General features: G+C 42.7%; 1 protein-coding gene across 1 annotated transcript in view; it reads left to right on the top strand.

The window, feature by feature from the left end:
- The first annotated feature begins 14620 nt into the window (after positions 1 to 14620).
- The window catches only part of Fgd4 (FYVE, RhoGEF and PH domain containing 4), a 161770-nt gene continuing 156214 nt past the window's right edge, over positions 14621 to 20176 (top strand). The window contains exon 1 of the mRNA XM_021185217.2: positions 14621 to 15012. Coding sequence (XP_021040876.1) covers positions 14862 to 15012 — 151 coding nt within the window. The 5' untranslated portion in view covers positions 14621 to 14861. The remainder of the gene's footprint in view (positions 15013 to 20176) is intronic.

Raw genomic sequence — 20176 nt, 5'->3', positions numbered from 1 at the left:
AGTCTGTTAGTCTATGTCTTTTTATTGGGGAGTTGAATCCATTGATATTAAGAGATATTAAGGAAAAGTAATTGTTGCTTCCTTTTATTTTTGTTGTTAGAGTTGGCATTCTGCTCTTGTGGCTGTCTTCTTTTAGGTTTGTTGAGGGATTACCTTCTTGCAAAGCCCATATTTTTAAGGATTGTGCCAGCAAAGTGTGGTAGTGTACCTCTTTAATCCCAGCACTTGGGAAGAAGAAACAGGCAGATCTCTGAGTCTGAGTCTACCTTGGTCTACAGAGCAAGTCCCAGGGCTGCAAGGAAAAAACTCTGTCTCAAAAACAGAACAAAGACAACATGAGTTATATCTATAAAAGCATATAGAATGTCTAAGTTCATATGGTAAACACCAGTAGTGATTAAAGTCAATGTGCATCATACTTGAGCACGATAAACTGGATGACAGTAAGAAGGGAAACAGAAATAATTCAAAGCAAACAATAAACTCCAGACTCCTTCTGGGTAGGATGTCTATCAGTTGCAGGCAAGATTTTTGTAACATCACATACATTACTTTCATTTTATAAAATTAACTGTGAAGAACAATGTACTTGGTGCTGAATTTGTGAAGTCTGCTGTAATATTTTCTTCAGGGTCCAGCAGCATTCCCTCAGTTTCTCATCATAATTCTGACCATCAGCATATGATCAGCTGAATAGCACTGTCAAAGCTACACCAGCTGGAACTGTAGGTGAGCCAACAAATATATGTCTTGTAAAGATCAAGTACAGAGGGCCCGAAAAGGAACCTGTTGAAACACCTAAGCACATGTGTCTATCCCTGCCAGCTGGTTTGTGAGTCCCTCAAAAGTTTTCAGAAAGCTGAGAAAGCAGTTCCTTGAGCTATGATGTGAGATGATGACCACTGTCAAAAAGTCCTGGAACACAGATGTGCCTGCTCACTCTGTTGAGCTCAGGTAAGGTGAAGCTTCTATTCTGTTGATGGAATACCCCCCCCAACACAATCCTGTTATTATAATTATAAGCTACATGCCTAGATTAGACAGGTATAATACTATATTAACTTATTCCACAGCTATAAGATCCCTTGCTACTTGTGGTTTCTCCTGGCCATGTGGTTCTGGTCCACTACAGCTTTCTTCTCCTCTTCCTCTGCCCTCTCTCCTTCCCCTCTCATCCTCTTCTGAATATCTACCTGCCCCACTTTCAAACTTCTAGTCACACCTTTCCCCTCCACTGCCCAATCACAGGCTCTATTCTTTATTGATCAGTTAAAATGGGGAGAAGGTTCACATGAGATCACCTGAGTATAAGATGGACTATTATGGACTGTTTGTGGTGGGCAACTCTTCTTGAGGAAGCAGAATTAGCATCAGAACACAGACAGCATCAGGCCAACTCACAACACCATTCTCTCTTGCTTCTCAGTTAAGCAGTCTGTCCTTTTCCTGCTGTTCTTTCAGTCAGCACCATTGCATTGCATGGACTTGGACAAGCTGAAAGAAATGAAGTTTTCTGACCAGAACTACTCCCTGGTGTTGACTGACTCTACCCCTGTCTTAAATCCAGCAGCCCGTAATGGTCATTGGCAAAGACTCTTTATCTAACTTCTTAAAACAAAAAAGAATAAACCTGGTAATGCAGCAGCCATTTAAAAGCCACAGGGCAGCTGCCAGCTCTTAAATCTGCAGGAAAGCTTAGCATTTGGACCTATGTGGAATCCTGAAAAGCCAATAGGTCAAGGGAATGTTCCCATTGGACAAGTTATTTCTCCTCTTTTCTGTCATGGGCAACTCATCATTATCACATAAAAAAAATCCCCCCAGGTCAGGGAGATACATGCCTTAATAAAATCCCATGGAATAAAGATTGCAAAAAACAAAACAAAGAGGCTAGAGAGATGGTTCAGTGGTTAAGAGCACTGATTGCTCTTCTAGAGGTCCTGAGTTCAATTCTCAGCAACCACATGATGGCTCACAACTATCTGTAATGGGATCCGATGCTCTCTTCTGGTGTATCTGAAGACAGTACTCATATATATTAAACAAATAATATTTAAAAAAACAAAGTAGAATAACAAAAAAAAACCCAAAACCAACAAGAACAAACAAACAAACAAACAAACAAACAAAAACCAAGCAAACCAACCAACCAAGCCTTCTTGTTTGGAGAGGAAGTTCTTCAGATAGCACCATGCATGGCCAATGGTAATATCTACAGCCCTGACTCATGTAACCGAATAGCTCCTCTCAGCCAAAGCAGGGATACCCAAGAAGGAAAAACTGCTTCCCACAATTTTTTGCTGATATTAGGACAGGATGATACCAACACAGCCCCTTCACCCCTCAGTCAGAAGAGCCCTAAAGACCACACTATTCAGATCTCACAGCCCTTACCCAATTAATAAGAGAAATAAAATCCATCTACCCACCCTTGCTCCCTTAACCCTCAGAGGAAACACTAAATAAGCCATCTGCTCCACCTGCTAAATAGTACAGAGCTAAATAGAGAAATCTTGAATGGCTGAGAAGCACTTAAAGAAATGTTCAACATACTTAGTCATCAGGGAAATGCAAATCAAAATGACTCTGAGATTCCACCTCACGCCAATCAGAATGGCTAAAATGCAGATGACAGCAGATGCTGTTGAGGATGTGGAGAAAGAGGAACACTCTTCTATTGTTGGTGGGACTGCAAGCTGGTAAAGCCACTTTGGAAATCACTCTGGCAGTTCCTGAGAAAATTGGAAATAGCTCTACATGAGGACCCAGCTATACCACTCCTGGGCATATACCCAGAAGATGCTCCAACTTGTAATAAGGACACATGCTCCACTATGCTCATAGTAGCCTTATTCATAATAGCCAGAAGCTGGAAACAACCCAGATGTCCCTCACCAGAAGAATGGATACAGAAAATGCGGTACATATACACAATGGAGTACTAAACCTCAGTGAAAAACAATGACTTCATGAAAGTCACAGGCAGTTAGATGGAACTAGAAAATATCATCCCGAGTGAGATAACCTACACTCACACACACACACACACACACACACACACACACACACACACACACACAATCACACATGGTATGTACTAACTTATAAGTGTATATTAGCCCAAAATCTCACAATACCCATGACACAACCCACAGACCATATGGAGAATTGAAGGAAGGAAGACCAGGGTGTGAACGCTTCAGTCCTGCATTGAAGAGGGAACAGGGAGGTGGGGGAAGAACGGGACCTGGGAGGGAGAGAGTAGGAAGAGGAAATAAGGAGGGCAGTATCAGGAACTGGAGGAGATGTTAGAGAGGTACAAAGGGTCAGGAAATTGAACAAAAACATGTAGCAGGGGTGATGAGGAACTGGGAATAGCCATTGGAGGGTCCCTGACACCAGGGAAACATGAGGCTCCCAGGACCCAATGGAGATGACTTTAGCTGAAATGTACAAAGAAGCAGGAGATAGAACCTGTTGAGACCACCTTCAGTAAATAGGCATGACCCCTCGTCTAGGGATGGGGCCACCCACCCATTTCAAGTTTTTAACCCAGAATGTTCCTGTCCAAAGGAAGAACAGGGACAAAAAATGGAGCAGAGACTGAAGAAAGGGCCATCTGGAGACTGTTCCATCTGGGGATCCATTATGTCTGCAGACACCAAACCCCAAACTGTTGTTGTAGTCAAGAGGCACTGTTGACAGGAACCTGATGTGGTGGTTCCTTGGGAGGTCTGACCAGCAAATGACCAATGCATGTGTGGTTGTTTGGAGCCAACCGTCAGACTGAGCTCAGGGAACCTGGTGGGGGAGCTGGTGTAAAGACTGGAGGAGTGGAGGGGGATTGCAACTCCACTGGAAGAACAATATAAGCTGACCACCCAGTTCTCCCAGTGTCTATACCACCAACCAAGGAGTGTATCTGGTAGGATCCATGGCTCCAGATATAGATAGATAGATAGATAGATAGATAGATAGATAGATAGATAGATAGATAGATAGAGCGAGCGCCGGCAAGCAGAGGATGGCCTTACCTGACAGCAATGGGAGGGGAGGCCCTTGGTCTTGGAGAGGTTTGATCCTCCAGCATAGGGGGATGCTGGAGCAGTGGGGCAGAAGAGTGTGGGTGGGTGGGAGAACACTCTCATACAAGCAAAGATAGATGTGGGATGAGGGTTGGTGGATGGGGTAACCAGGAAGTGGGATATTATTTGAGATATAAATGAATGGAATGATTAATGAAAAAGAAAAAAGAAAAAGAAATGAGCTTCCACTGGCCTCTCTCCCTACTCCACCTTCCCCTACCCAATGGAAGAGAGGTATCTACCACACCAAAACCTCAATCCCAATCCCCAAGCCATGAAAGCCTACAAAACACTTAGAGAAAACCCACCAAGCTTCATAGTCCCCTACCTTCAACCATCTACCACTCGACCACTTTATAATTTTTATGACTCTCTTGCAAAAACAAACCCTTTCTTCCATGCTACTCAGGACTCACACCTAAGCATTGCATGTTAATATTAAACCAAATCAAACTAAACCACTTAACTGATATCCATTCCAAGCCTCAGAACTCAGGCAGGCAGTGAAGGAAGATGGCACCCACATACTCTGGACAAAATCCTTCCTACAGAGCCAAATTGCCAACCTAACCATGCCCCAAGATTGATGAGCTATTTGCCACTCCTCCCTTCCTGGACCAATATTTTTACAGTAGCAGGCCCTATTTCAAGATGAAGGTCTTCAACAAATCAGACAAAATTGGGACTGAAGTGACACCCCATGGGGTTTTGATGAACTCTTTAGCCAGGAAGACTTTTCCACTGGAACACAGCAGGCAATGCAGCCAGCAGGCTATTATGAACAGATCCACCTCTGTGCAACTCAAGCTTGGGACAGGCTCACCCCTCCTTTAGTTTTAGAAGACCCTGTCTCCTCACTGCTCTTTCTCCTTCAAAAGCCAGGAAAACCCCTATCTGATTTTATCCTCAGAACTTGAACAAGCCTAGAAAGAAAAATCCTCAACCCTACAGCCAGAGATCTCCTTAAAAACATTGTCTAGAAAGGTATGACTTCTGAATGCAGACTAGCCTGCCAGGATCTCTGGGAGGAACACTACAATAGGTGGATTATGACAACCCAGGATATAGGAACCACATCACACCAGATTACATCTGTGGCTCAGGCATTTGTGGCAGCAGTAAAAATGGAGTTTGGTTCAAATGTGGAAAGACAGGACATTGGAGGAATGAATGCCCACAAAACTCCATCCCCATAACAGATCCTAACTATTTTGTCTCTGCCAGAAATGTTTCCACTGATAAAGATATTGTACTTCCCTGTATGATAAGGACAGTAAGCCACTGGAACCTTTAAACTTAAGAGAGGCAGCCCTCAGCCCTGACAGTAAGAGGGAAAGCTACTCCCATAGAAGCCTTATGGGTGCCCAGCATTTCAGAAAACTCCCACCTAAAATTATCCATTAAAATAGATAACAAGTCATTTATGTGCCTTATTGATACTGGAGCAGACAAGACAATTTTAAGACAAGAATTCCAACATAACCGGCAAGTGAACCCTGGGCTCCAGCTCCTAGGCATGGGGAACAGGGTACCTCTCACTCATTTATGACCAAACAGGCCTACAGATGGGAGGACCCTGATGAAGCTACCAGCCTCATATGACCTCTGGTAGTTCAAATAGCCACCAATCTTCTAGGGAGAGATATCTTACAAGCCCTAGAGGTAGTGCTTACCACTCAATTAGAAAAAGACCACATCAAAATAGATGACAATACCTATAAAGTAAATTATGCCCAAGAAGACCCTAAAAGCTCTCCTCCAAATCACTCCGGATTCTAAAGGCCACTGTTAGATTTGATACTCCCTGCCTTGATTGGCTCTCCATTGAAGCCATTTGGGTTCCACAGTGGCCTCTACTAAGGGGGAAGCTTAAAGCCTTCACACAACTGGTAGAAAAACAGCTTCTACTACAACACATTCACTCCTCCCACAGTTAATGGAGCACCCCTGTGTTCACTATTAAAAAAGAGTTCAGGGGAATGGAGACTATTTCAAGACTTAAGGACAATTAAAAAAACCATGTGAGTCTGGGGCTTTCCCCAAAGGCAGCTGCCCACATCTCAGCCATCCCTACCAACGTCCCCCATTAGGAATCAAGTACCTTTTTCTGTCTCTCTCCGCCCCTAAGACTTTGAATGCTTTGCATTCTCAGTGCCCCTATTAACAACTCTGGCCCAGCCTCACAATATGAATGGTCAGTTCTCCCTTAGGAAAGAATAGACAAGGAATGGCTAACAGTCCAACCATTTGTCAGGGGGCTGTGGCCACTGCATTATAACCTTATTTAGACAAAGGACTCAATAGATAATCATTATATGGATGACATCTTAATATGGGGAGATTCTTCCACCTCCCCCTCCAAACTTAAAGACTAATACCTTCCCTATCTGCCCTAGGATTCAAAATAGCCCCTCACAAAATCCAACTTATTCTGCCCATTGCACTTTTAGGAAAAGAGATCTTTCCTGTCAAACTCACCTTTTCCTTCCCTCAAAAATCAACTCTTGCCTCCCTCCAGAGCTTTTTGGGTAACTTTAACTGGCTTTGACCCTGGATCTCCCTTCCCACAAGCACCCTTCTCTTTAGCCTCCTAAAAGGAGATAAAAGGCCCTCCTCCCCCAAGAACACTGTGCCCTGAAACAAACCAACCATTCTGTCAATGCAGCCCTAAAAGATATGACTCTTGCAAGGTATAACACAAAATTGCCCATACAGCTCCTTATCTTTAATTCCTCCTGTATTGGAATTAGAGATGGTTGTAAGCCTCCGTGTAGGTACAAGGGACCTGAACCTGGGTCCTTTGCAAAAGCAGTAAATGATAACTACTCAGCCAACTGTCCAGCATCCTCCCCAAACACATTTTAAGACAGGATCTGTATATGTAGTTCTAGCCATCATGGGACTCACTATATAGACCAGGCTGGCCTCAAATTCAGAGATCTGCCTGCCTCTCTGTACCCCGGTGCTGGGATTAAAGGAGTATGCCACACACCTGGCTTCCTACATACAATTTTTGTACATTAGAAAATATAAAATTCTCTGAGGCGGCGCCATTTTCGGCTCCAAACAACCGGCCACCTTCCTGGTCAGAGCACAGGTGTCCGCCCGGCCCGAGAGGCTTCTGCCTCAGGTTCCGCGGGAGCCACCTTGGTTCTGGGACTCTGCAGAAAGTAGTCTACACAGGTCAGAGTGTGGACTACTGAAACAACAGCTTCTGTGACAGGCCAAAGCAACACAGCTTCTTGGAAAAATCCTGTTTTGGGCCTTCATCTTCGGCCAGGAGGAGGTCCAAACACCAGATAACTGTGCACCTTCCCTGAAAGAGGAGACCTTGCCTGCAGAGTCTGCTCTGACCACTGAAACTCAGAGGAGAGAGCTAGTCTCCCAGGTCTGCTCATAGAGGGTAACAAAATCACCAGAGGAACAATCTCTAAACAGAGACAACTATAACAACTAACTCCAGAGATTACCAGATGGCGAAAGGTAAACGTAAGAATCTTACTAACAGAAACCAGGACCACTCACCATCATCAGAACCCAGCACTCCCACTTTGCCCAGTCCAGGGCACCCCAACACACCTGAAAAGCTAGACCTGGATTTAAAAGCATATCTTATGATGATAGTAGAGGACATCAAGAAGGACTTAAATAACTCACTTAAATACAGGAGAACACTGCTAAACAAGTAGAAGACATTAATGAGGAAACACAAAAATCCCTTAAAAAATTGCAGGAAAACATAACCAAACAGGTAGAAAATATAAAATTAGGAACATGATCAATCCATAGCCTTAAAAAAAAAAACACTCCAAGTCTGACATTTTATGTTAATTCCTGAGGAAATGGTGACTTTTCTTCATTATGGTCTGCAATGTTAAAATCCTTTGGCAATCTAACTGGCAGTTGGAAGGTCCTGTAGAATTTTCTAGCATTCTAACTGGCAGCTAGAAGGTACCATAGAATCCTCTGGCATTCTAACTGGTACCTAACTCAGGGCTTCTTATGTTCTAAGCCACCTCACCTTCCTTCTCTTTATTTTTTCCTTTCCTTTTTGTGAGCAGAGTATTTGTATCCAGGACTGGCATTACATTTCTAATCCTTCTGCTTCAGCCTTGTAAGTGTTGAGCTGTAGGCAGGAGCGCTGACAGTTGACTAAGCAAGGTTTCTCTCACTGAGCTCCATCCTCATCTCTCCAAGTGCAGTGCCAATGTTGTCTGTTTGCCCAAGGATAACTATTAAGAGTTTGCTTAGTATTCAGAATTGCCTCAGTCACAGAATAAGGTCTCAACATCTGTCTCTTGTGTTTGTCACTCTCTTTGATATCTAATACATTTCTCAGTCAATAGATGTTAGTGAGTTAGTGGGAAATAGCCTATTAGCTATATTAATAAAATGTTATGTTTAAACTACACATCGAGATAATATCCAATGTTTGTTCTACCTTAGATAAATATAACTTGGAATAAAATAAAATCTGTTGATTCCATTCATTTAATGTGGTAAAATATAGTCACCAGAACGAGGTCCATTAGAAATGGTATCTATTAGTTATGCATAGTGAGGTACTTCTTTAATCCCCGTGCTACAGAGACTCAGACAAGAGGATTTTGGCAAATTTCAGGCCAAGCTGAGCTACATAGTGAATTCAAAATCAGATGGGCCTATACAGACAATTTTGTCATAGAATGTTTTATAATAAAAATAACCTCAGCACACAGAAGTGGATGCTCACAGTCAGCTATTGGATGGATCACAGGGCCCCCAATGGAGGAGCTAGAGAAAGTACCCAAGGAGCTAAAGGGATCTGCAACCCTATAGGTGGAACAACCTTATAAACTAACCAGTACCCCGGAGCTCTTGACTCTAGCTGCATATGTACCAAAAGATGGCTTAGTCGGCCATCACTGGAAAGAGAGGCCTATTGGACACGCAAACTTTATATGCCCCAGTACAGGGGAACACCAGGGCCAAAAAAATGGGAATGGGTGGGTAGGGAAGTGGGGGTGGGGTATGGGGGACTTTTGGGATAGCATTGGAAATGTAATTGAGGAAAATACGTAATAATAAAAAATATTAAAAATTAAAAAAAAATAACCTCAGCAACTATGTATTGTGGTGTAAGGATGTTGTGTTAGCTCAGTTCCTGATGAAAGCTATCAAGCATTTCATGTGAAAACACAGGCATATATTGATGTGAACATATATGAGGTAAATGTGAATAACTTCTATCAAGAAACAGAATTATGTATAATTTGAAAACCTTCAAATGAGGCAGCTTGAAATTGTTGTTCCAAATGCATATGTCAAATTTTCTTTTGCCCCATAGAAATGTATTTCCTACAGAAAGAGAACTATCTGCTAAGAAAATGCTTTGTTTGATAATTTGTTCCTAAACAGAAGCTTGCCATGCCTCTTCTCACTTGAAAATAATTAAGCTATACTGCTAATAAAATATAACCAGGATGTTTTATTAAACATAGTGATATTTAACAGAAATTTGCATTTGAATTACATATAATTTATACATATGGAAGCAAAAGCCTTTCTATATTATTTTATTTTGTTGCACTAGAGATAGTACCTAGGGTCTGAACATAGTAGGCAAGAATCCTTCCACTGAACAATATTTCTAGCCATCAAAAAAAAATCCTTTTCTGGAGACAGAATCTTAGCTATTAGATAGGGTAATGATCAAGGTATGACTATGCTGCCCAGGTTGACTCCAGCCTTCTAGATTCAAGTAATCTCCTATTCCAGCTTTCCCAACAGCAAGGACTCGGGGTTCTTACCATTGCAAACGACCAGATATACATCCTTGTGTGTGTGTGTGTGTGTGTGTGTGTGTGTGTGTGTGCGCGTGTGCGTGTGTGTGTGAAATCTAAAAGAACTTTAGTCAGGTTCCTTCTGGTCCGTGCCAGTTTACCTTGGGCGTGAACTCTGCAGCCAGTCCCACAGTACCCAGAGGAGACTCCTCCACAGGTGCTCTAGCACACCCAGGATCACAGGATCAGGAGTGAGTAGGACACAACATCTGTTGCAGCACCACTGGGAGTAACTAGAACCAGCAGGATCCAGGGAAGTAGGACCAAGAACACATTAAAATGATCATTCACCACAATCAAGTAGTCTTCATCACAGGGATGCAGGAATGGTTCAGTATATGGAAATTGATCAACATAATCCAATACATAAACAAACTCAAAGAAAAAAACCACATGATTAGATGCTGAAACGGCATTTGGGGGATGGTGAGATGGCTCAGTGGGTAAGAGCACCCGACTGCTCTTCCGAAGGTCCAGAGTTCAAATCCCAGCGACCACATGGTGGCTCACAACCACCCGAAATGAGGTCTGACGCTCTCTTCTGGTGTGTCTGAAGACAGCTACAGTGTACTTACATATAATAATAAATAAATAAATCTTAAAAAAAAAAGAAAAGGCATTTGACAAAATTCAGCATGTTCAATGTTAAAAGTCTTGAAAAGATCAGGAATTCAAGGCCCATATCTAAACAAAGTAAAAGCAATATACAGCAAACAAGTAGCCAACATCAAGCTAAATGGAGATAAACTTGAAGCAATCCCACTAAAATCAGGGACTAGACAAGGCTGCCCACTCTCTTCCTACCTAGTCAATATAGTACTCAAAGTTCTAGGTACAGCTATTAGACAACAAAAGGAGGTCAAAGGGATAAAAATTGGAAAAGAAGTCAATCTATCACTATTTGTAGATGATATGATAGTATACTTAAGTGACTCCAAAAATTCCACCAGAGAACTCTTAAAGCTGATAAACAACTTCAGCAAAGTGGCTGGATATAAAATTAACTCAAACAAATCAGTAGCCTTCCTCTACTCAAAGGATATTGAGAAAGAAATTAGGGAAATGACACCTTTCACAATTATCACAAATAACAGAAAATACCTTGGTGTGACTCTAACCAAGCAAGTGAAAGATCTGTATGACAAGAACTTCAAGTCTCTGAAGAAAGAAATGGAAGATCTCAGAAGATGGAAAGATCTCCCATGCTCATGGATTGGCAGGATTAATATAGTACAAATGGCCAAGTTGTCAAAAGAAATCTACAGATTCAATGCAATCCTCATCAAAATTCCAAATTTTCATAGAGTTAGAAACAGCAATTTGCAAATTTATTTGGAATAACAAAAAACCCAGGGTAGCGAAAACTATTCTCAGTAATAAAAGAACTTCTTGGGGAATCACCATCCCCGACCTTAAGCTGTATTACAGAACAATTGTGATAAAAACTGCATTGTATTGGTACAGAGACAGGCAGGAAGATCAATGGAATTGAATTGAAGACCCAGAAATAAACCCATACACATATGGTCACTTGATATTTGACAAAGGAGCTAAAATCATTCAGTGGAAAAAAGACAGCATTTTAAACAAATGGTGCTGGTTCAACTGGTGGTCAACATGTAGAAAAATGCAAATCGACCTATTCTTATCTCCTTGTACAAAGCTCAAGTCCAAGTGGATCAAGGACCTTCACATAAAACCAGGTACACTGAAACTTACAGAGGAGAAAGTGGGAGAAACTTACAGAGAAGAGCCTCAAACACATGGGCATAGGGGGGAAAATTCCTGAACAGAACACCAATTGCTTATGATCTAAGATCAAGAATCAACAAATTGAACCTCATAAAATTGCAAAGCTTCTGTAAGGCAAAGGACACTGTCAATAGGACAAAGAGGCCACTAACAGATTGGGAAAAGATCTTTACAAATCCTACATCCAAAAGAGGGCTGTTATACAATATATAAAAAAGAACTTAAGAAGTTAGCCTCCAGAGAATCAAATAACCCCATTAAAAATGGGGTACAGAGCTAAACAAATAATTTTCAACTGAGGAATATGGAATGGCCGAGAAGCACCTAAAGAAATGTTCAACATCCTTAGTCATCAGGGAAATGAAAATCAAAACAACCCTGATATTCTACCTCACTCCAGTCACAATGGCTAAAATAAAAACTCAGGTGAGCAGATGCTGGTGAGAATGTAGAGGAAGAGGAAAACTCCTCCATTGTTGGTGGGATTGCAAGCTGGTACAACCCCTCTGGAAATCAGTCTGGCGGTTCCTCAGAAAATTTAACATAGTACTACCTTAGGACTCAGCAATACCACACCTGGGCATATAATCAGAAGATGCTCCAACACGCAGTAAGGATACATGCTCCACTATGTTCATAGCAGCCTTAATTATAATAGGAACTGGAAAGAACCCAGATGTCCCTCAACAGAGAAATGGATACAAAAAATGTGGTACATTTACACAATGGAGTACTACTCAGCAATTAAAAAAATTCATGAAATTCTTAGGCAAATGGTGGAACTAGAAAATATCATCCTGAGGGAGGTAACCCAATCACAAAAGAACAACACATGATATGCACTCACTGATAAGTGGGTATTAGCCCCAAAGATCCAAATAACCAAGTTTCAATTCACAGACCACATGAAGCTCAAGAAGAAGGAAGACCAAAGTGTGGGTGCTTCTGTCCCCTTTAGAAGGAGTACAAAATACTCACAGGAGGAAATATGGAGATAAAGTATAGAGCAGAGACTGAAGGAAAGGCCATCCAGAGACTGTCTGACCTGGGAATTCATCCCATATACAGTTACCAAATTCAGATACTATTGTGGATGCCAAGAAGTGCTTGCTGACCAGAGCCTGAGGTGTCCTTCTCCTGAGAGGCCCTGCCAGAGCCTTACAAATACAGAGGTAGATGCTGCTGTCAGTCAACCATTGGACTGAACGCAGGGTCCCTAATAGAGGAGTTAGAGAAGGGATTGAAGGAGTTGAAGGGGTTTGCAACCCCATAGGAAGAACAACAATATCAACCAACCAGACCCCCCCCCCAGAACTCCCAGGGACTAAGCCATCAACAAAAGGGTACACATGGCTCCAGCTGCATATGTAGCAGAGGATGGCCTTGTCATGCATCAATGGGAGAGGTCCTTGTTCCTATGAAGGCTCACTAAATACCCCTGTATAGGGGAATCAAGGGTGGGGAGTTGCAAGTGGGTGAGTGGGTGGGTAGAGGAACACCCTCCTAGAGGCAGGGGGATAGAGGATGGAATAGGGGGTTTCCTTTCTGGGAGGGGTGGAAACCAGGAAAGGGGATAACATTGAAATGTAAATAAAGAAAATATCCAATAAAAAGGAAGAAAAAAAGAACTCTACAGTACATTAGTGCATTATCACTAAATTCCTGAAAGCAGTGTTAGGAATGAGTTGCCATGGTCCATTTTCAGTATGAAGTGTGCTAAAATGTTCCTGAGCTGCAGATAAGCAGGCATCCCCAGGCTCATCTCTCTCCTCTCTAAAGGCTGGAGTCAACTTATCTCACAACTCTATAGAGTTGGAAAACTACGTGTAGTCTGTTATGCAACTAAGTCTAGATGAAAGAAGGAGGGCAATGTGAAGTCCTAAATTACTTTTTAAGTAAGGTACTATATCCTAAATCAATAAGATGGGGATTTGAGAGCAAGTCTTTGCTCATGAGAGAGAGAGAGGACAAACTTTTCTTGTATTTAGGGGACTTTAAAAGCTATTGTCTTGAGCCAGGTCACCATGTTAGCTACTTTTGTCTTTTCTCTGTGGTCATGTTCTTTTTCTGCTGTGGAACTGTACATTGGAAACTGCTTCATATTCATAAATCTGTTGACTTTATTACTACATTATCTTTAACAGTGGTCATGATAAACTGGGTCTTGTGCTGTTTTGGAAACCAGTGTTATTCTGTGGATGAAATCTGAAGGGACTCTGTTTGCACCGACTGACTGGCTGGTTAGAACTTCAGTACTGTAGAGAGATTAGAACGCTGCAAGCCCAGAGGCTAATTACCTTACCTTGGGCTAGCTTTAGCCCAGGGGAACAGCCAATTCTTGTCCACCTCTACTTTAAAACTAACATCCCATGACTAACAGATTAAACTAACCTTTGGAATCTATTGACTGACTTAGATGACTTCTAGCAACCACAAAGCTAAGAATGTCACGAGATAGTATCTCAAGCCTATTCAAAAACCTCCCTCTTGCTGGTAACCGCCTCTCTGATGTACCTACCAATGGACTTTAAACTTGCCTTGATTTATGACTTTCTTTGTTCTGTGAAACTCTAAGACTGCTTCCGCATTAGAACATGGAATTCGAGGTTACCTAAATCTGTGTTCCTGGGCCATGGTTACTCAAAAGGGCTGCAGAAGAAACTTTTATTCCCTTTAAGGTGAGAGCTGCGCTTCCTTATTGCTTGAACAGCGCTCCGGGCAAGCTGATTCGCTTCTTCCAAGAACCGTCTGTGCATCTGGAATTCCGGCTTCTCAGTCATTTTCAAAGCTGGGTTTCCTTACCTAAAGTTTGCAGCGCGGTAGCCTGGGAGCCTTTGGCTCTTGAAAGTGTGGTAGGTAACAGCCAGACTGTTCTTCCAGCATCCCAGGGCGTGGTCCGTAAGTGAGCTGATGAGGCGTTTCTGAGGTTCAGGTGAGCCGGCCAGGTGCACTCTGCCTTCCCCTGGGCCAATGGGCGACGCCGGTCCCCCCAAAGCCTCTCCGGCGCTCGGGCGGGACCGCGCTGCACTCTGGCGATTGGCTGTGCAGCGGGGGCGGCCTGGGCCGGCCGCTGCCGGAGAGTCCGACGACGGAGTCGGAGCGCAGGCCCGGGAAGCGAGGCCTGCGCGGGGAGGCGGGCGCAGGGAATCGCGCAGCCTGGACGCGCGCGGGGCAAGGCTTGCGGGAGTGACCGCAGGCCATCATGAATAGCGAGGGCGACCATAACTTCAGGCGGGTGGCCATCCGGCGGAAGTCAGGCTCCTACCTGCCGCCCGGGATCCCCCGGCCCTGGAGCAGGCCTTCGCCGCAATTGCGGCGCCTTGACCGTGTCGCTCAACCGGGCCAGGCCGCAGGTAATGCGTGGGTGAGCGGAGCGAGGGCGTGCCGCTTGTTGGGGGGCCGGCGGGGGGCGTGCCGCTTGTTGGGGGCTGGCGGGGGGCGTGACGAGTGTGTTGGGGGCTGGCAGGGGGCGTGACGAGTGTGTTGGGGACTGGCGGAGGGCGTGCTTCGTGTTGGGGAGCCGGCGGCGGGCGTGCCGCGTGTTGGGGGCTTGATGGGGTGTTGGGAGTGGAGTGGGTGTGGGTGTGTGCCTTTGGCTGTTGAGGAGCTGGGGGAAAGGGCTGGCGGGGGTGATGGCGCCTTCTGTTGTGAAAGGAATCGTCCGGCACAGGTTAGTTACCCCGCAGGACACTATTCCTAGTTAGTTTGTTCTTTTTCCCAAAGATTCAAGAATATGGCCAGCTTGTTCTTAAAAAAACTAAAGGTGTGCCCTTACGAAAAGCTTTATTAGGAATTGTACAACTTTATTAGGAATTGTACAACTGTCAATATACTGCTGTTTAAGATTCACCAAATTCCTCTGCTCAGTTGACCTTAGTTCCCTGGCGCTCCCTTCTCAGAAGTAGGTTAGCCTACCTTCCCGAGGGCAAAAGTCAGTCACACAGATAATGTTTATGTTTTTGAATATTTTGAAAATTAAAAAGAAATCTCACCCTTCTTTACTTTCATTTTGTAATGATTGAGCAAGCAGCTTTGTGTTTTTATCAATATGATCAATGTTGAGACTGGTAAATGTGCTGTCTATTCCTTGTCCCGAAGCTATAGAAGGCACATGACAGAAAATCGTGATGGATGGTGTGTTAAGTGTGTGCTCACGTTAGATAAGTCAGGATGTGAGATGATGCATAAACTGGATCACAGAGAGTCCTCTGTAATCATTTCCTGTAGAAGTAAGAAACTGATAAAGTATTCTGGAGATTTCTTCCAGTTCTAGCTGTGATTCAACAAACTGAATGAAAATGTTATTAAGTGAAAATGTTTTGCTTTGTCATCACATTTTGTCACCAGCTGTTTTCAGCACAGACACTGGTCTGATGCCTTGGTTATGTTACTAGATTTATTTTCAAATGCTTTGAAGAGATGATCAAAATATGAAACATTCTCATTCAAGAGTCACAGTATAGTCTATAAATTATTTCTGTAAAGCAGCTATGCTTGTAGAAGAAAAGGTTCTGTTTGCTCTTTTATTTATCTGTGCCCTCCCCACCCCCATACTGGGAGTAGAATTCAGGCCACCTGGGTAAGCAGGCTACTTCTCACTGTGCCCAGCTATCCTGTTTTGTTTTGTTTTGTTTTTCCAATCCATTGCTGAGGTCTTCTCCTATTTTTTAAATTTGGTCTTCTCCTCCTAATTTTTATATTTATTTTTTTAAATATATATTTATTTGAGTACACTATAGCTGTCTTCAGACATACCAAAAGAGGGCATCAGATCCTATTACAGATGGCTGTGAGCCAGCCACCATGTGGTTGCAGGGAATTGAACTCAGGACCTCTGGAAGAACAGTCAGTACTCTTAACCACTGAGCCATTCCTCCAGCCCTCCTTCTAGTTTTTAAATTCAAAGGGAATCTCTAGCAATTTCAGAAATAGAGTACCGCCGGGCAGTGGTGGCGCATGCCTTTAATCCTAGCACTTGGGAGGCAGAGGCAGGTGGATTTCTGAGTTCGAGGCCAGCCTGGTCTACAGAGTGAGTTCCAGGACAGCCAGGGCTATACAGAGAAACCCTGTCTCGAAAAAACCAAACCAAACCAAATCAAACCAACGAAAACAAAACAAAATAAAAAAGGATTTATTTACAGGGATCCATACCATAATCAACCACCAAACGTAGGCACTATTGCATATGCCAGCAAGATTTTACCAACAGGACCCTGATATAGCTGTCTCTTGTGAGGCTATGCCAGTGCCTGGCAGATACAGAAGTGGATGCTCACAGTCTATTGGATGGAACACAGGGCCCCCAATGGAGGAGCTAGAGAAAGTACCCAAGGAGCTAAAGGGGTCTGCGACCCTATAGGAGGAACAAAAACATGAACTAACCAGTACCCCCCCAGAGCTGTGTCTCTAGTTACATATGTAGCAGAAGACGGCCTAGTCGGCCATCAGTGGAAAGAGAGGCCCTTGGTCTTGCAAAGATTATATGCCCCAATATAGGGGAATGTCAGGGCCAGGAAGCAGGAGTGGGTGGGTTGGGGACCAGGGTGGGCAGAGGGTATAAGGGACTTTTGGGATAGCATTTGAATTGTAAATGAAGAAAATATCTAATAGAAATTTGTTTAAATAATAATAATAATAATAATAAAATAGAGTACCTATGAACAGTAGAGAAGGCTCAGAAGGTAAATTAAATACTTGCTTCCAAACTTATGACCTGAGTTCCATCCCTGGTACCTGCATGATGAAAGAAGAGAATCAGTTCTGGTGGGTTGTGCACACATGAGTGCTCCCCCATACAGTGAGGAAATGCAGTTTTAAGAGAAGTAAACAGCTTACACCAGAGCCTTCTAGTTTTGTTATATTGTATCAGTATTGCCCTTCCTGTGAGTCAGCCTTTTCTCCTGTTATTGTCAACCTTGGGAAATAATTACTTGATCTGAATAGGTGTGGCTGCTCTCTTCACATAATAAAATCTGTAGCAACGGAAGGAAAAGGACCTAGTTTTCTAAAACACCTTGTGAAAGTAAGGAATGTAAGAGAAAAGTGTAGAATGTTTCTTCCTTTGAATCAAATCTGGCTTTCCTTATTAAATCTCCCCAAACCATCCATTATTAAATAACTGTGTCCCTCATGAAAAAATAAACCAAATTAAATTCTTGGGAAGTGCCAGTTCCTTCAGGGGAAAAATTTATATGTGGAAGCCACACAATTGAGATGAATCAGAGTGGACAGTCTTCCAGAGGAATGTTACTTTTCTTAAGGAAGGAAGAAAGTCAAAGAAGACAAGAACTTAGAGGAAACTCTTGTGGTTCCAGGATTTGGAAGACTGAGCAATGAGGGTTGCTGTGAAGGCCAGCATAGGCTGAGGCTCTGCCTCAAAACCAAGCAAGCAGTGACAACAAAATCAAAACAACGCTACCACGTGGACAAAAGGAGAACTCAGCTGTCACCGGTTAGCCACTGTTCTGTGACTATGAAACATGCTTTTTACAGTACTCTTAGTGTGTGTCAAAAATAATAAAAACAAAGTCTACAGACTGCATCTCTGCATTTGACTGGATGCTAAGTATTCACGTGAGGGAGGTGAAGTTTAAATGTTGAAGACAGAAGTTTGGGAGTCATGTAGCACTCGTGAATCCAGTTCCATCACTAGCTATGAGATTCCCCTGCACAGTGGAAGTGGTGACACTCAACAGGACAGGGATGGTGGAGGTAAGGTTACACACATCAGTTGTCAGGAGCCATTTATTCATTCCTGTGTCTCCCCAAATCTGCCACTAAGAAATTCTTTAGTGTCACTTGAATGAACAAATGACTATTCTCCCCCTACATGCTATAGTAGCTATTATCTATAGAATGTCTTTTTTTTTTTTAAAAAAAGAAATTTGTTGTGATACACATAAATATAGATGTGCATAAATTTATTTCACAAAAATCATACTAGTAAGAAAATTGATGTACAAAGAGAGTCATTAAGTTGATTGGAGAAATTAACTGGTGATTTGGGGCCAGGATTCAAACCTGAAGGTGTCTAGCTTGAGGATATGTTTGCTATCCCCTTAGGCAGTGTCTTCATGAATCCTAAGGAAGTGCTTGAGAGGCACTCAGAATCAAGAGTAAGAGACTCCAGGTAGTCCTTTGTCTTGGAAGGAGTATTTTGACAATTGTGGACCCACTGTTTAATTTTTAAAAGAATTTTATTATTTTATGTGTATTTGTGTTTTGCCTGCATGTTGATCTATGCACCATGTGCATGCCTGGTGCCCAAGAGGCGGGAAGGCATTAGATCACCAAGTACTGGAGTCACAGACTGTTGTGAGCCACCGTGTGGGTGCTAAGAATTGACCCTCTAGTGCTCTGGAAGACCAGAGCACTTAACTGCTGAGTCATCTCTCCAGCCTCTGAATTAATGTTTTGAAATTTAGAAGACAGCCAAGCATGGTTACCTGTACCTGTAATTCTAGCATATGGAGGCTGAGGCAAGAAGGTCATCATACTTTCAAAGCCCACAGGTGAGTTATCAGCTGCAGGTCAGTCTGGTCTGAAGAGTGAGATTCTGTCTCATGCCAGCTCAAGAAGCCATTTTGGTTACTCACGCTCTCAAGATCGATTTCTTCATGGTGAAAATCAGTCTTTGCAGAACAGTTTCTTCCCATGGATTCTAATCTGCAACAGGAACCTCAGGCGAGGTCTTCTCTGCAGGCTTTTGGGTTGTTGGTAGGAGGTATTCACACATACCTGAAGTATTTCACACCTGTTACTTAAAGACATTGCTATGTTACACACAGAGGTGGACAGTGGAGGATGCTTATTGAGTGGTTAAAGACAGCCCAAGATAATTTGATTTATACATTCTAAAGAATACAGACAGTATAAGATGAAAATGTTTTTGTTGACAGGTGAGATTTTTATCCTGTTTATATTGTAATTATTGAGTACTTTTACTTTTACCATCTTATTTTGGGCTTTATCCAGCCCTTTTGTAGGCTTTCCTTTTTCCTCCTCCAGAGTGGAACACATGGAGGGCTTGGGATTGAGGACATCGTTCCTACTCAGTGTTGTTTCTGCTAGCTCAGTAGCTTATTTCTTTTCCTACCCCATTATCTCATGAAGTGCCTGCAGTGAGAACAACAGTCTGTTGAAAACGGAAGTTTGCAGGGGGAAAACGTCTCTTGTATAGAGTTCAGCCCATGGTCGAGAGTCTACAAAGTTGATTGACTAATGAGAGTTGTAGTGTTTAGGACCTTACGTCTAAAAAGGCTTTCCCATTGAGGGACATTGCATGAAGTGGGTAGAAGGAGCATTGTATAGTTAATATATTTATAATATTATTATAACATAATATAATAATACAGTTCATATAATAAGAAAGTGCCTCATAAACTCAGGTTAACCTAAAATAGTTGTTCACAAGTAGGTCCAAAGGCCTGTCTTTCTTTGCTAATTTTATTTATTTTTTTTTTTTATATTTTTATTACATATTTTCCTCAATTACATTTCCAATACTATCCCAAAAGT

This window comes from Mus caroli, chromosome 16 (genome assembly GCF_900094665.2).
Source record: "Mus caroli chromosome 16, CAROLI_EIJ_v1.1, whole genome shotgun sequence".
Lineage (NCBI taxonomy): Eukaryota > Metazoa > Chordata > Mammalia > Rodentia > Muridae > Mus > Mus caroli.
This window is presented reverse-complemented; position numbering and strand designations above follow the sequence as displayed.